Source organism: Euprymna scolopes, chromosome 5, assembly GCF_053919585.1.
Source record: "Euprymna scolopes isolate OS-2025 chromosome 5, ASM5391958v1, whole genome shotgun sequence".
In the NCBI taxonomy this organism is placed as follows: Eukaryota; Metazoa; Mollusca; class Cephalopoda; order Sepiida; family Sepiolidae; genus Euprymna; species Euprymna scolopes.
Window position 1 is genome coordinate 85,088,091 of NC_136486.1, and position 17,270 is coordinate 85,105,360.

The window sequence follows — 17,270 nt, forward strand, 5'->3', positions numbered from 1 at the left end:
GATTGTAGCAAGTTTCGGCTGCTACAAGTTACTTTTCTATCCCCCGCCTATTTTTTATTTATTTTATTTTTTTCTTTGAGTGTTTTAAAGTAGTTTGGTTTGGTTTACAATCCACAGAGATTCGAAAAAGTTAAAAAAAAAAAAATGCATAACAAATAAATGTTACTAAAGCCATGATAAGATACTTTTCTACTTAGCTGGATGAGTTTTAGTGTTTTTATTTTTAAATGTTTATTCCATTCAAAAAACAAGTAGTGTCAAGCATTACAAAAAAATAAAGCGGTTTTATTGATTACTTTTTAGTATTGTAAACCCGTCGAATGTTACTTGAAGTGAAACCTCCAGGTCGTAGAAAAGCTCAAAAATCGAAAATTATACAAAAATACTGGTAATAAAAACATACTGTTACATTTTCTCACGGTTGGTGACTCAATGATTCTGCCTGATTTTTGGTTATGGAGATTCCACATGGCCGTAATGTCAGCTATTTTTTTTTTCATCGTAACTGAAAGAGTTAACACTAATATTATTGAACTAAAAAAAACTTTAAAATAAGTTAAACTACACACACACAAGTTGAAGTTATCTATGTAGTTGGAAGAGTAACAATGCTTGTTCAAAGAGAAGCGACAGATCGATTTTTTAAATAGGTTCTCTCTCTTTAAACAAGCACTAGTAACTTATCTTGCCTTTGGTAACATTTATTTGTTGTATATATACTTTGAATTTAGGAAGACTCGTCCATAGAAAATTCGTCAACATTTTTGCTAGGTAGGAAAACTGGTCTATTATTGAATAACTCGATTGAAAACACATTTTATGATCGTCCCTGAAGAAGATAGTTTTTAAAAGAGAATCCACTCCATAATATTTAAAAAAAAATATTTTTACTTGTTTGCATTTGTTTTAAAAAAAATTAATTTGGCACTTCTGTATGACAGTTACATATTAGCATCAGAGATGAGTTATCGACCCCTGTTCTTAGAAAGAGAACTGCCATCTAGCGGCCATTATTATATGAACCTCAAAAATAAACAAGTGTTTACGATAACGCAAAAATATATAATAACGAAATAAATAGCACAAAATATATGAAAATCGAAACATTTATTGTATAATAAATGTATCAAAATATAATTTTAATGTATTAATATGATTTTTTTTTCAATGGGTGATTCAAACTGAAAATAAAATAAATATGATAAAAACATGAAACCTTTATAGATTTTAAAAAAATAATTTCAGTAAGTAAAAATGTAGCAAAATATGATTTAAAAAACATGTAACATCTATAGAGGTTTACGAATAATTTGTTTTTTTTTTGTACAGAAAGATTGGTATATATATATATCAACAACTAATAAAGATGAGAATAAATTAATATATAATGCTCATCTCAAAAATGAATTCCAATTAAGGAATAATATATATATATATATATATATATATATATATATATATATATATATATATACCAATCGGTACGGACCCGACTATAGAAGATCAGATAAATAAACGTGGATTTATAAGATCAAAGAATCCAACCTTGATCGCCCTTCGGGGCCCATGGCGTAGTTGATAGAGACGTTGAATCTCTACAGTTCCAGATGAATATTGTCTGAATTTCAATCCCACCTAAAGCGCGCCAGAGGTAATTGGCCAAAAATGTGGTGAGACGACAACAACTACGGATGGCAGTGATGACTGAGAATGCAGTTAGGAGATTCGAAGTTCCTATCCGTCGTGGTTATCACCTGACGAAGGCCAGAGGAATAGTTGGCCGAAACGTTGTGAATAAACAAAACCAATAAAAGATCAAAAAACAACAACTAATAAAGATGAGAATAATAGTCCGAAATAAAAATAAATTAATATACAGAAAGATTGTATAAAAATTTATAAAAATATAATTTTAGTTTGCACTAACTTTTAGAAAAGGAAGAGTTATCGACTCCTGAAAAACCACATCTGTCGGCAGTTCTTGAAACTAAAATAAAAACATTCGCCTCATATAACTGTCATGCATAAGTGCCATTAATTTTTCTAAGTGTTTCTTCTACCTAGCTTTGCAAGTTTTTAGTGGTTCAACACCACCATAGTTCATAACTCTAAGAAATGGAGACGGTTATCTCCTCTTTTTTCCATTTGTGACGAGCTGAAGTCGCAGTATTTTTTAATACTTGCATAAAAAAGTATTTTATTTAAAAAGGACATGGAATATAAAATATAAATATGGATAAATTCTTAATAATGAAGAATGGAAGTACCCATTGAATAGTATTTTTTATAGGTAAGTGATTTTTTGGAATTTATATATACATATATTTTATCGAATAAGTTAAAATTTGTTGATTTTCTTTAAATCTTTTTTAAAGAAAACCGATTTAAAAAAAACAAATATTGCATAATTTGCTATTAAACCTGTTATTTTTTTAAAATTTGGTCTTTGCTCCTTTAATTGAAAAAAAATTATTGTTTGAATTATATTTTTCAAGTAGTTATAAGCTTGTAAAGATAGGAGGTCGAATTATTCAATATTTTTATCACACATTTTTAATGGCGTTTTCTGACACTGCTAGTCCATCTCCACAATTTTCTTGAAAATAATGACTTTTAAAGGTTTTCGACTATGCTGAATAAGATAATCTTAGTTAAATTTGCCTCCCCCCCCCAATTTTGGTTTAATTTTACAGTAGATATTGTTCTCGAAAATAAATAATGAAAGATGAAGTTTTAAAATGATTAAATGTGTTTTATTTCATAATTTAAAATTAAAAACATTGAACAATAAAAATAAAATTTTGGTTTAATTTTACAGTAGATAAACCTCTGTTTACATTAAACGGGATAACAGTGTCGACCGAACGAGTCCCTTTTATTGATTACATGGTTCGTGGATATTTGTACAACTAAATGGCAAATCTGCCTGTTTGTAAAAGTGAGAAATTATCAATAAATGGTTTAGTTACTTTTCTTTTTAATATTCTTTAAAAATGTTAATAAGCCAATGTAAGCAAATAAATAAATTAAAAATTTTATCTGCACATGCGCTAGCTTTTTGTAAGGGAGCAGCTATAAAATAAATATGCTGGCTGCCATGGAACTGAATGCCCAAGGAGTACCTTATTTTCTTTTGGAGAGGTGGGCTCTTTTTAAAACTATAACTACATATGTATTTTCTTTAATTTTCTACTTTTGAGCAATTATCGAGACTCCCAAATGTGATCCTCTCATATCGGACATTTTTTTGTTTTAAAGTAACACTCTACACTACTCGTTTTTTTTTTTAACTGAATAAACGCTTTTTTTTTTGTTTTGTTTCTTAAATATTATGGGGTGTGTGGTCCCCTTTAAAAACAATATCTCCTTCAAGAACGGTCATAAAATGTGTTTTCAATCGATATTTATTTAAAAAAAAACGGACGAGTTTTCCGTTGATGAATGGACGAGTTTTCCGGGCACCTATATTTTTCCACCCTTTTTTTTGTTTTATTGCAATTTGTTGAAAATAAAGACGAAATTGAGCTTTAATGATTCTGTAAAAAACAATGAATTGAATTTAATGGACTTCCGGTGTTTCATTATTTTTTCATAATACCACTCGAACTTAGGGTTAGTGGTAAGGTTAAGGAAATGCATATATTTTATGATTTTAATTTAAATTTTATTCTTCAGTGAAACATGTGTTAATATTGCTACAAATTTTCTTGTTCCACATAGACATGTGTCAGAAACCGATCTTAAGAATGTGTGAAAAAAATTGAATAATTCGACCTCCTATCTTTACAAGCTTATAACTACTTGAAAAATGTAATTCAAACCCTAATTCTTTTTTCAATTAAAGGAGCAAAGACCAAATTTTAAAAAAATAACAGATTTAATAGCAAATTATGCAATATTTGTTTTTTTTAAATCGGTTTTCTTTAAAAAAGAGTTGAAGAAAATCAACGAAATTTTACTTACTTTGATTATAAAAATCGATATAAATTCCAAAAAATCACTTACCTATAAAAAATACTATTCTAATGTGTAGTTCCATTCTTCATTAAGAATTTATCCATATTTATATTTTAAATTCCATTTATTTTTTAAATAAAAGAATTTTTTAAACGACTATTTGAAAAAAAAGCACCATTACGTAAGCATTTTTATGTTCTTATCGAAAAACCGGAAGTAATGTTTGTTCTTATTTAGAACAGAAGGCAGTAAAAACTACAGGTTTGTGTTAGCCGTCTAGCCTTGTGTGTAAAGAAATATGTATTCCCATAGGTAAAAACTAGTCAAATTTTACTTGTAAGTTTTTGCCTTTAAAAAAAAACAGTTGAGGAATTTTTTTTTTTTTCTCAAAGAAATACATAAATTTTTGATTTAATATAGTTTAATACTTGTTTGTCAGGTGAAATTAAAAAAAAAAAAATATCTAAAAAAAGAAAACATTGAATGAAATAGAAAAAATTGTCGTCAGCATCCAATACTTACTGGACAATATAAGCAGAACATAGGCTTGCAATTAAAAAAAAAAATCAACGTGGTTTAAAAAAAAAAAGGTTTTACACTTTGGACTTTACAGGTAAATTTCCAAAAACACTTCTTTTTTTTGTTTTAATTTACAATATATTATTTATTGATCTTTTCTCTTCAATTTGTGATATATAAAACTTTGGTGAGTAAATTAATTATCAAAATTTTAATAGATATTTCAAAATGGGGGGGGGTAAATTTAAAATAAAAACGTTTGTCTAAAATATTATATTCAGTTTATTGGAAAGAGCATAAAATTTCGCATTGACCCTGAAAATATCGTAAAAAATTAACCAATAGAAAAATTTTGATAGATTTTTAAAGTTTAAAAATTGAAAAAAAATTAACTTGTAAAATTCAATTGATTTCATTACGTAAAAAAAAAAAAAAATGGCTGCATGACGGCGCACCGGTAGGTGTATCAGAATTTTTGTAGGAATTTTTGACACCCCTAACACGAAACTGCGAATAAAATATAAAAATCTCGTAATTTCTCTGTTAAAAGTGGGTTGTTTATTTTCTTTATGGATTATACTTCCAAAGTTGTTTTAAAAGTAATAGAAATATATATATATTTTTTTTTTTAAACAGTAATGAATTTTCTGAACTCAATATTTTTCAATTTTTAAACTTTAAAAATCTGTCAAAATTTTTCTATTGATTCTATTTTTACGATATTTTCAGGGTCAATGTGAAATTTTATGTTCTTTCCAATAAACCGAATATAACATTTTAGACAAACGTTTTTTTTTATTCACCCCCCCCATTTTCAAGTGTCTATTAAAAAGTAAATAATTAATTTACTCACCGAAAAGTAAATAATTAATTTACTCACAAATTGACGAGAAAAGGTCAATAAATAATATATTAAAATTTAAAACAAAAAAAACGTAGTGTTTTTAGAATTTTACCTGTAAAGTTTGAAGTTTAAAACCTTTTTTTTTTTAAACCACGTTATTTGTTTTTTCTTTTTTTTTTTTTTTAATGAAACCTTGGTCCTTGCTCCTTTAATTGAAAAAAGAATTAGGGCTTGAATTACATTTTTCGATGAGTTATAAGCTTGGAAAGACAGGGGTCGAATAATTCACGCCTCCCATTTTGAAATGTCTATTAAAAAGTAAATAATTAATTTATGTACCAAAGTCTTATATATCACAAATTGAAGAGAAAAGGTCAATAAATAATATATTCAAATTTAAAACAAAAAAAAGTACTGTTTTTTTTAGAAATTTACCTGTAAAGTCCGAAGTTTAATACCTTTTTTTAAAAAAAAAAAAAAAACGTTTTTTTTTTTTTTTTTTTTAAATGAAACCTTGGTCCTTGCTCCTTTAATTGAAAAAAAAAATACGGCTTGAATTACATTTTTCGAGGAGTTATAAGCTTGGAAAGATGGGGTGGAATTATTCACTATTTTCACGAAATTTCTGACACACCTAGCGCACCGCACCGCCGTAGCAGTATCAGAATTTTTGTAGGAATTTTTGACACCCCTAACACGAAACTGCGAATAAATATATAAAGATCTCGTAATTTCTCTGTTAAAAGTGGGTTATTTATTTTCTTTATGGATTATACTTCCAAAATAAACTATTACAGTTGTTTTAAAAGTAATAGAATTTTTTTTTTTTAAACAGTAATGAATTTTCCGAACTCAATACTTTTCAATTTTTAAACTTTAAAAATCTATCAAAATTTTTCTATTGATTCTATTTTTACGATATTTTCAGTGTCAATGTGAAATGTTATGTTCTTTCCAATAAACCGAATATAATATTTTAGAAAAACGTTTTTTTTTAAATTCACGCCCCCCATTTTCAAGTTTCTCTTAAAAAGTAAATAATTAATTTATGTTGAATAGTTTTATCACAAATTGAAGAGAAAAGGTCAATAAATAATATATTCAAATTTAAAACAAAAAAAAAAAAAAAAACCCCGTTTTTTTAGGAATTTACCTGTAAAGTCCGAAGTTTAAAACCTTTTTTTAAAAAAAAAACACATTGTTTTTTGGGGTTTTTTTTTAATGAAACCTTGGTCCTTGCTCCTTTAATTGAAAAAAAAATTAGGGCTTGAATTACATTTTTCGAGGAGTTATAAGCTTGGAAAGATGGGGTGGAATTATTCACTATTTTCACGAAATTTCTGATACTGCGCACCGCACGGCGCACCGCTACTTTGTAAACACTTTTTTTTTTTAAATAAAAAATAATATTTCTATTATTTTTTTTAAACAACTTTAATAGTTTATTTTGGAAGTATATTCCATAAAGAAAATAAACAACTGACTTTTAAAAGAGAAATTACGAGTTTTTTTTATATTTTATTCGCAGTTTCGTGTTAGGGGTGTCAAAAATTCCCCCAAAATTCTGATACACTTAAACATACGGCTTATCGCTAAACGTTACTGTTGGCAATATAAATTATTTTAAAGGAAATACGGTTGGAAACTTATTCCCCAATTTTGGTTTATTTACGCACGTGTAACGTATTTGCAGCTATTAATTATTATATTACATCATTGTCGGCAATTCAAAAGCATAGACGACCCTAAGTGCAACCGTACCGCCGTACCGGTGACATGAAAACTTAGCCACTATGTGAAAATGTTCTGCTTGCCAAACCGGACTTCCTGTTTTAGTTTAAAATAAATAAGCAAATTGACATGAAAGAAAAAGAAGAGTTTCAAGTTAAATTCAAATTTTACGTTATCTTTTGTTTATTAAATTCTTAGCTGAAAGAACTTGTTAAAAAAAAATCCCTCTTTTCTAATATTAAGAATAGCTTTCTAAATAATAATGTTATTATTTCAACACGGCTCATAAAGTGCACAAGTACAAAAATTAATATTTAACAGAAAATATAAGCCAGTAAATGTTACCGTAAATATCGATCGCACTCCAGCAGCAGCGATGTTATTTCTTACTTAATTATATTTTGATACATTTTTATACAATAAATGTTTTGGGTTTTCAAATGGCGACCGCCCAGTTTAAACAATTATGAATTTTCATTTTCTGTTTTTAATAATAAAAATATAAATACGTTTTATGAAAAACTTCCCCTTTTTCATTAATTAAATCGAAACATTTCCAATTAAACAATTACGGATATCTTTCACTTTCTTTATTTACTTTTTTTCATCGTTCTTTCCGAAGTAATTAATATCTTTTTTGTTATTTATTTCCTGCTTCGGTCATAGTTTAAAATATCGATTTCTCCCTCTGATTTTGTGACAGGTGCCCGAAAAAATGGCATCTCCGTTTTCGACGATAAACTGTAGAAGTGCCATATTTTCTTACACTGACTTTTAAATAAATGCTTTACAATTATATATTGATATATTTTTACAATAAATATTTTGTTTTTCAAATATTTTTCTCTTCGGAAAAAAAATAAAAATCTTGTTTGTTACTTATTATCCGCGTTATTTTACTAAGAAGAAACGATAACCGCCGTCTGCATACTGCAGAAGCACCCCCCAATGACCTTTAAACAACAAAAAATTCTTATATTATCAAAAAATAAAACAAATATTTTATTCAAAATGCTTAATTTAGTTTCAACACTAACATTAATTTAATAAATTATTTTATATAATAATTTAATATTTGATAATACAAGAAGTGTTTCTTTTTGTTTCGTAATAACAAGAATTGTTTAGACTAAATTCTTCTGAATAAAATATTTGCTTTCTTTGATAATACATAAGTGTTTTCTTTTTCTTTTTGTTTCGTAATACACACTCAGTGTTAAAACTAAATATAAATATATGGTTTCGTTTTCCTGTCTTCACTCCGTGACCCAGTTTTTTTTTTTTTAAACAGGAGTAAACAAGTAAAAATAATTATTAAAAATATTATGGGGGTGCGTAGTCGCCTTTAAAAATAATATCTCCTTCAAGAACACAGAGATATTGTTTTTATGTAATTTTTGTTTATTAGAGTTTATGTCGTCAATACCACCGTTTATCTTTTTTTTTTTTTTTTTTTTTTTTAACACGAAAAAAGTAATTGTTTTCCCAACTGTATTCCCTTCAAAATAATTTATATGGCCAATTATAGCGTTTATCCGGATTAATTGTTTTTTCAAAAACAAAATATGAACCCTATTCTGAACAATTAAGTACTTTGCTCGGAGTGTCATTTTAATGACTGAGGGTCCAAAGTTTTATCGGTTAAGTATTGTTACACGTTTATTTATTTATTTTTTTTCCAGTTCGTTAATGTAATTCGTGTATGCAAAGTGATAGGAGACGTTATCTATACTGCAAAAAAAAAAAAAAAAAAAAAAATGATAACTTTTGAATGACCATTAATAAATGTGATGATTCGATTGACGATTGTTTGGAAGAAACTTCTCTTACATTTATCATGGTTATCGACATTTCGATTTCTTTACAGGCTTGTCAATCGAACCTACCAACTTGTCTGCCTTCGATCAACCACACCTGAAGAGTTATATGCTCAAAAGGTAGGTGATACATGAGTTACATGCCCTTGCGTTTTCGTTTGCCTAGAATTACACACGCGTGTTTGTTTCTGACATCTTTTTTCTTTCTTCCTCTTTCTTTTCTCTTGTTCTTTCCTTCGTTAATGTTGAACTTTTTTGCTGAGAAAGATATTTTTTTGGAGGATATCTTTGTAGATATCTGCTGAATCCATAAGATTGTATTTTTTAAAGCGATTAAAACAAAAAATAATTTCCTCATACCTAAACATGTCACTGAGACCTTAGGAGTTACTATGATTAGAGACTAGATTTTAAGCACCTATTAGAAGTGGGGCGTTGTGCAGCAAGATGTTCACATTACATTTTATTTTTATTTACTTTTATTCGCCTCAAACAAGGCATATTATCACTGAAATGTAAGGCTACTGTGAATAGAGGCCAGATTTAAAGAGCTGTTGCAGGGCTGATCATTGGATGAGATTGAGCATACAATTAGGAAAATAGGTAACGGCAATAGAAAAGAGATGACAAACATAGATGAACAATTAAAAAAAACGATTGATATTAATTGACAATTAAAAAAAACGACTGATATTAATTGACAATTAAAAAAAACGACTGATATTAATTGATAATTAAAAAAACGACTGATAAAAAAGGTAAATATTAGGAAATAGATTAATGTGTCTTAATATCGTCAGTGGTATAAAGCAGGATAAGGAACGTTGTTGCCAGTTTGAGATTGGACTGGAACGTTGTCACCGGTTTGAGATTGGACTGGAACGTTGTCACCGGTTTAAAACTGGACCAGAACGTTGTCGCCAGTTTAAGACTGGACCAGAACGTTGTCGCTGGTTTGCGGCTGGACCAGAACATTGTCGCCGGTTTGCGGCTGGACCAGAACGTTATCGCCAGTTTGCGGCTGGACCAGAACGTTATCGCCAGTTTGCGGCTGGACCAGAACGTTGTCGCCAGTTTGCGGCTGGACCAGAAGAGAGATTGACATTTATGCAGTTTGACAGTTCTGGGAGTGTTTCTATAAACATTATCTCTAACACATATTTTTTTTTTTACACAGTGGTCACCACTTATCAAGGCCCGGAAGCCACTCAGGGATAAGCGTTATTGCAAGTACATTACGTTAGTGTGGAGATTTGATGAAGTGTTTACTTAAGGGGGCGATTCATTAGGAATTTGTTAACGTTGGACTTGAACACATCCAAGTTGTAGTCAGGTGGGAAGCAGGCAGACAGAACAGAGTTCCACAGGCGTGCAGTTCTAAGAAAGAAGCTTTGTTCATGGAATCCACGTTTTAATTTAGGTACAGATAAAGAGTGGGGGAAATTTTTCACAGTGGATTCAGCTAGACGGGTGTTTTTCGTGAAAGATTGGCGAGGGGGGACCAGAGATGAGGATTTTCAGTCTTTTATCATAATGAAGGACCATTCATTATTTCTTGATACTGAGAGGGGGGCACATTCTTAAGATGATAGAAACACATTCTTAGATGAGTTTATACACAAAGTTCTTATAATGCAAATTCACAATACCTTTGTTGTTGAATGACATAACACAAGACAGTTGCTACAAAATGATGAAGACATCCTTTTATTTCTTTGACCGGTCAATGATTTCGCATCAAGGAATTCAAAGTTTCTACATAATTTCAACTTCTACCTTTGCTTCCAAGGCGGATGTCAGCTCTGTCTGACCCTCTGTCGACTCTGCCTCGGCACTGACTGGCCCTCTTCTCTCTCTGACTGACTGACTTCTAACTATATTGAGAACTCATCTCTTACTCATGACATCATTGCATGACCAAACAATGTGCATATCAGTCCCATGGCCTGACATGCCTCACATTGTCTCACATGCCTCACATTTTCTAAAACATGCCCAAAACACGTGCATCGTCCACACATGCTTGCTAAGAAGAATTCTCTAACCTAATTTTCGACTAACCTCTTTTACAAATATGTTTATCATTTTCCTATTTCGTTTCAAATTCCTTATTTTAACTTCATTTTCATAAACAGAATTGAATCATCAAATTCCTTTTTCAATAACATTACTAACAACGCATTCCTTTTCAATAACATCTCTGTATTTTAAACTTATGATTGGAATTCTCCTGAATCTTAATTCCAAACCTAGCTTCCCAGGTTTGAATTCTCAAACTATCCTATCTCATTTTTACAACTTACAAGAACAGGCGACTGTTCTCTAACATACCTTCTATCCTTATTTTCAAAAAATGTATGCATTTTTAAATTCTAGTACATTTTTTCTATATCTACACAACCACATGGCTAAGATCAGGCTAAAAAAACTCCTTAGTCAGCCCTTTCCAACTGACCTCACAATTATTATTATTTATTTTTATTTTATTTTTTTTTATTAGATCAGACCCTCTCTTATCTTCTTGGCATTTATTTTATTTTTTTGGGGTGTAGGGTATTCCTCCCCTGATCCTTGTTAGCTGCTATATCCAGCCACCCTTATGCCGTAAACTAGAGGTCTCACTTTACCTCTTTAAAAATTGACGATTCCTTTCATCCCAAAAGTGCTCTGATCATATCCTTTACCCGGTTGTTCTATTAAGTATGGCTTTGTTTTCATTTTGTAACTATCTTATCTTTTTCGGGACATCTCAAAGCTCATAATCTTCGTGGTTGGCTTCCAAATTTTAAGATATACCTTTCATCACACTGATTCACTTGGATTTCCTTGCTCGGACTCTTGGAATTTTGATGAAGATTTAGAGAATATCACCCTTAACTAATTAACCCCCAACCTTGCATCATGATTCCTATTTGCGCCTAGATTCTAGCTAAATGGCCCGATTTTTGTGATTTTTTCTTCTCTCTCATCAGAGCTTCCAAGATCCAGCAAAGATATCCCGCATTCATGCATCTCTAAAAAAAGATATAAGGTTATATCTTCTTACGTACCTACGATATATTTTACTTTTCTTTCACCTCATTAAGCTATATGTGATTTGCCTGTGTTACGACTCTCATAGGTCTTTGGTACCCTAAGGATTCTCATATCCTCTCCACGCCTGTCTCTAATTTATTGAGCCAAGTCTTACCTCATGCTTGGAGTCATTATATGTGACCAGCTTTTTTTTTAAGCACTCAATTCACAGGGTCCATTATTTTTTTCGAACGGGGCATCTCTAATGCTTACCTGGCAAGTTACTCTAGCTGAAACCACTGTCAATAATTTTCCCCACTCTTTATCTGTGCCTAAATCAAAACATAGATTCCATGAACAAAGCTTCTTTCTTAGAAGTGCATGCCTGTGGAACTCTCTTCCGTTTGCTTGTTTCCCACCTAACTACAACTTAGATGTCTTCAAGTCCAACATAAACAAATTCCTGATGAACCGCCCCTGCAAGTAAGACACTTTATCAAAACTCTAATACTAACGATTACTGTGATACTATCCCAGTAATTACTGTACACGCAATAACCCTTATCCCCGAGTGGCTTCCAGGCCTTGATAAGGGGTGACCTCCATGTAAAAAAAACAAAACAAAAAAAAAACACCTCGATTCATAAAGGAGGAGGTAATGCAGATTAATTTACTTGCTTACTGACAAATCTTTGTCCCTTCCCTTCAGAAAAGGAAATGCTATGCTGAACATAATCACTATTTACTAGCTTTTTCATCAAGCAAAAGTTGGATTGTGTTGGCTTTTAATGTGAGGAAAATCCAGCTTCAAAAAGTGTAAATAAGAACAAAAATGTCCGTATAGTCCCATCAGTACTCCCTCAGAAATGAGGGAGTTGCAAGCAACAAGCCTCTTACATAGAAAAGTGTATGCAATACTAGATATTTTCTTTATTTTTTTTACGCTCCAACAAGGGTAAAAGAGGGTCATTTTGGATGGGAACAAAAATACTTGCATAGTTACATCAGCACACTCTCATGAATGTGGGAGCATCAAGGGTAGGCAATAAATCCTGTCCTCAACAAGGAGGGGGTAATGCTGAATGTTTTCCTTATTTACTTCCCTCTCCACAAAGTGAAAGTTAGGTACACATTCTGTTTTAAATGTGAGGAAAATCGAGATCCCCAAAAAAGGAGCCCTGGATGAAAATAAAAATGCACATGTAGTCCTGTAGGTTCTTCCTCACAAATGAAGGAGTCTTTGATAACGGGATCCGAGATGTTGAAAGCAGTCATGCTGAAGAGTTAAGAACTTGTATCCTAAGTATATTGCCAAAATTCAGGAAACTAAGAAAGATGGACAGTCAGACCTATATCAAATTTATGGAGCAAAAGAAAGTGTTATTTTGAATAATAGTGCATAACACAGGAAGTAGAAGGGGATTATGAAACGTTGAAACAACTAATGTTGTAGAATTTAAAGCTGAAATTTAAATAAAATTAAGATACACATTAGTGAAAGGAAGGTGGTAAAGAACATATATCCTATTCACTAAGACATTTGCTTTTGAGAATAAATAAGGCAGATGACAGACATATATAGTCTCATCTATGAAGTGAAACACCCATTCAATAGAATTCATTTTGAGTCAACCTTGGCTGATATTATGAATGGACTGATGGATAAAAATAAGGGTAGCATTACTATTTTGGAACGAGACGATGGGGAGATACTGTGAAATCATCTTCTATTAAGAAGCTTAAGAAATGTACACACATGGGACAGAAAATCCAAATAAAACTGATCAAAGCACCTAGAAGCCAACCGACGCTGTTTTATAATTTGTCACTCGTTTATTAAGAGATTCATTTTTTTCATCCTGATTTAGGACACAATATTTTTTTAAAATAAAAACATTAAAAAAGAAATTTGCGAGAAATTTTTTTTAATGAAACAAAGTTGATAACATTAATAATACAAAATGTAGTCTTTATGTGACTATTAAGAAAAAAAACAACGAACCCATAATATTTTCATTAAAGGAAAACATTTAAAAAAGAAGTTCGGCAACATTTTTTTTTTTCTTAATTAAAAAGTAAATGTTATGGTAAGGTTATTAAAAAATTAGTATTTAACCTTTAAAAACTACCAAGAATGACACTCTTTAATAAAACAAGGATGAAACTTTTAGAGCTGCGGCAACTTTATTTTTTTTTTATTTACTGTAACAAAGCTTATAATATTAATAACACCAACATCTAGTTTTTAAGGTTACAAAAAATGAAAATGCGACGATAGTTGCAAGCTGCGGCAACTTCTTTCTACATTTTTTGCGACTTAATAAGAGATTAAATGCGACGATAGGAAATTATATATTTTTTTTCAAACAAAACTTTTTAATAAAACAAAAATGAAAATAGGGAAAAAGGGAAATTTTGCTTGTATGAATGTAAGAATAGGCAAGGGAGAAGGTCAGAAGAAAAAAAAAAAAAGTTCAATGATAGGAAGAGCAGAGGTAGATGCAAGTAGAATTTGCATGAGAGAGGGGAAATGATGAGAAGCTGTTGTGTGCAAAGAGAAGAGAGAATATGAGGATGAAGTAATGGTCAACAGGAAGGAGGCAAACATAAATTGTGTAATAAGTGACCATAAACGTCTGTTCTTAGCCAGTGTCTAAGATGATCAGAAAGCAAGGATTTATTTACTCCAAAAATAAGTTCATGCATAAACGGTAAAAAAAAAATGATCAAATACTTGGAAATTGAAAATGCAGTCCGCTGTGAAATATAAGCATTTCTTATCTGATCAAAAGACACATAATTTAAAATAATCCCTTCCTACCTGGACTTGTATACATATTCTTTCTCATAAATAAAAATAAGAAAAAATAATAAATAGAAGAAAAACATGTCTGCTACTTCAAGAACATTTGAAAGTTGTTTTTGCAGACATCTTTAAATTTCTGTGGTTTTGACATCTAGAAAGGAAACACTGTAATTTCAATGTATTCCTTCTGTTCTGCATTTTCTTTCATTATTATTATTGTTTCTTAGCTTCTCTTCAAATTGCTAAATGCTAATTTGTCAATTATATTTCATGAAAATGATAGTCACATTAGTTTATCTTAGCTATTATTCCTAAATTATCCCAAAGTTTTTATATATTGTATGCAAATAAAAGTTGTTAATCTACACTAACCTTTATTATAAATCTTTCATTTCTGAGTTTCTGACTGACAAAAAAAAAAAAATTTCTATTTAAATAGCTTCTTTCTTTGGACTGCTTACCTTTGAAATTCTCTCTCTGCTTCCTGTTTTCTCAACTGTACCAGCATGCAGAAATTTAAATGCAATGTGAACAAATATTTTGTTGCACAACTCCCACTTATGATGACTACTATAAATCTGACCCCTAATAACCTCTTATGTTTCAGTGGCAATATGCATTGTTTAGGGTAAAATGAAGTTGTAAAGAATGTTTGAAAAACAAATATGTTTTCCGCATTCTAATTTATAGTTAACTGTGTAAATCACTCTCTTTCTTAGCTATTTATGCATTTCTTGCCCCTCTCACTCTCTGTTGATTCAAACATGCTCTAATATTTCTTTGTCTCAAATTAGCATTTATAGGAATAGTGGCTCTCTCCTTTTAGCATTGTTATCTGATTTAAATATATGTATCTGTACACACCATAGACATGTATGCAAATTAGATGACAAAATATTGTCTCTTTACTTCTGTATAATAAGAGGAAGATAGAAAGAAGTAAAGAGAATGTCTTAAAAATATGTGCTTATTTATAAATTGTTGAATGAAATCTAAGTAGAATAAATAATAGTAGTGATCATTATCTGTTGGGTCACAAGTACATCTAATAAAAATTGTAACGTTAAAAAATTGATATAAACATAAATACTTATTCTGTAAATTTTTATCAGAAGCTATATATTTATTAAATGATTGAATTAATGTTTGTTTTCTTTCTTTTTAAGATTGACAATGAAGAATATGGAGAAGCCCTGGCTCTGGCAATGGCTTATGACCTCGATTGTGATTTGGTTTATCAACGTCAATGGCACAACTCGCCTGTCTCTGTGGCCTCCATAAATGATTACTTGGTAATGTTATATATCTTATTATTTATACTTCAAGTATAAGTATTATACAGCAGTATATCTCCACATGAACAACAGACTATATGTCTTATTTATGTTGAAACTAACTAGCAATATTCACCTGTTGTTTGTGTGGAGATATATTGCTGGTTGGAAATAATTTCAAATATGTTCATGTTTATAATGTTTGTCTTGAAAATAGATTTTAAAATAACATTTGCAATATGAAATCAAGTAATAAAAAACAACTGTTAATGTGATTGAATTTTCTTAAAAAAAAAACTGCTTATTGATACTAGGTTTCTGTAAAACGGCAAATGGCTTTAATGAATAGAAACAGATTTTTTTTTTCTTTAAGTATTTTAATTCTCATATTTACCAATAAAAATAATTATTCAAATGTTTAAACCATTTCATAAATACATTCTTCATTGAAATATTCTTTGTTTGATTTTACTTTTATTTTATAAACCAAAGAAAATCTATTTAAAAAAATGAATTTCATTAAAGTTCTAATGTTATTTTATGAACCTGACCAATAATTGTCTCTAATGACCTCAGATGTAATTGAATGTACATTTTAATGGTGTCTTTATATTCCTTGAAAAATTTAACGTTTATTGCAACTTATTTAAAAACAAAGTTTACTTTATATAGTTATCCTTTTTCATTGTATGTCATTGGTCTCATATTTATTCATTTTTGTATTTCCAGCGTAAGATTAGTAAAAGATCTTGGGTACTCCATGAATGTTTGGAACGAATACCAGACTCCATCCATGCTCTTAAAGATCTGTTAAAATATGGTCTTAAAGGAACTGATCTGCAAGCTATGATTGCCATTGCCAAGAAGGAGGATGGAGGAAGGTAAAATTTCTTTTTCAGTTTAATAATTTTATTAGAATTTTGCAAAGAAGAATGAATTTTAATTTTGTAATTTGTAATTTTGTAACAAGGAGAATAAAATATGAATATAATTAAAGAAAATTATTATTGAATGAGTTAGATATTAAAGTTAATTTTAAAATGCATTTGAAATTATATTTAATTTTCATTACTAGGTTGTATACTATTCCTATTTACTTGCCTCACCATGAGGGCAGAGTTAGACATAAGGTCGGTTTTTAATGTGGGGAAAATCCAACTCTCCAAAAAACAAAAATAAAAATTGCTGCAATCTAGCAGGATTTCTCTTTCACTTAAAAGACAGAAAAGATGAAGTATTAAAGCAGATACTACACCTTGATATGCTGAAAATATAAAAAATTGGATTTAAAACAAATAAGGCACAAG

At 29.9% G+C, this 17,270-nt stretch overlaps 1 protein-coding gene across 3 annotated transcripts in view; it reads left to right on the plus strand.

The window, feature by feature from the left end:
- LOC145276919 (NBAS subunit of NRZ tethering complex-like) overlaps positions 1-17,270 on the plus strand; it is a 199,874-nt gene that overhangs the window by 49,370 nt on the left and 133,234 nt on the right. For all 3 annotated transcript variants that reach the window (XM_080128386.1, XM_080128388.1, XM_080128387.1), the window contains 3 exons: positions 8,919-8,988; positions 15,856-15,981; positions 16,693-16,844. In XM_080128386.1, the coding sequence (XP_079984512.1) occupies positions 8,919-8,988; positions 15,856-15,981; positions 16,693-16,844 (348 nt within the window). The remainder of the gene's footprint in view (positions 1-8,918; positions 8,989-15,855; positions 15,982-16,692; positions 16,845-17,270) is intronic.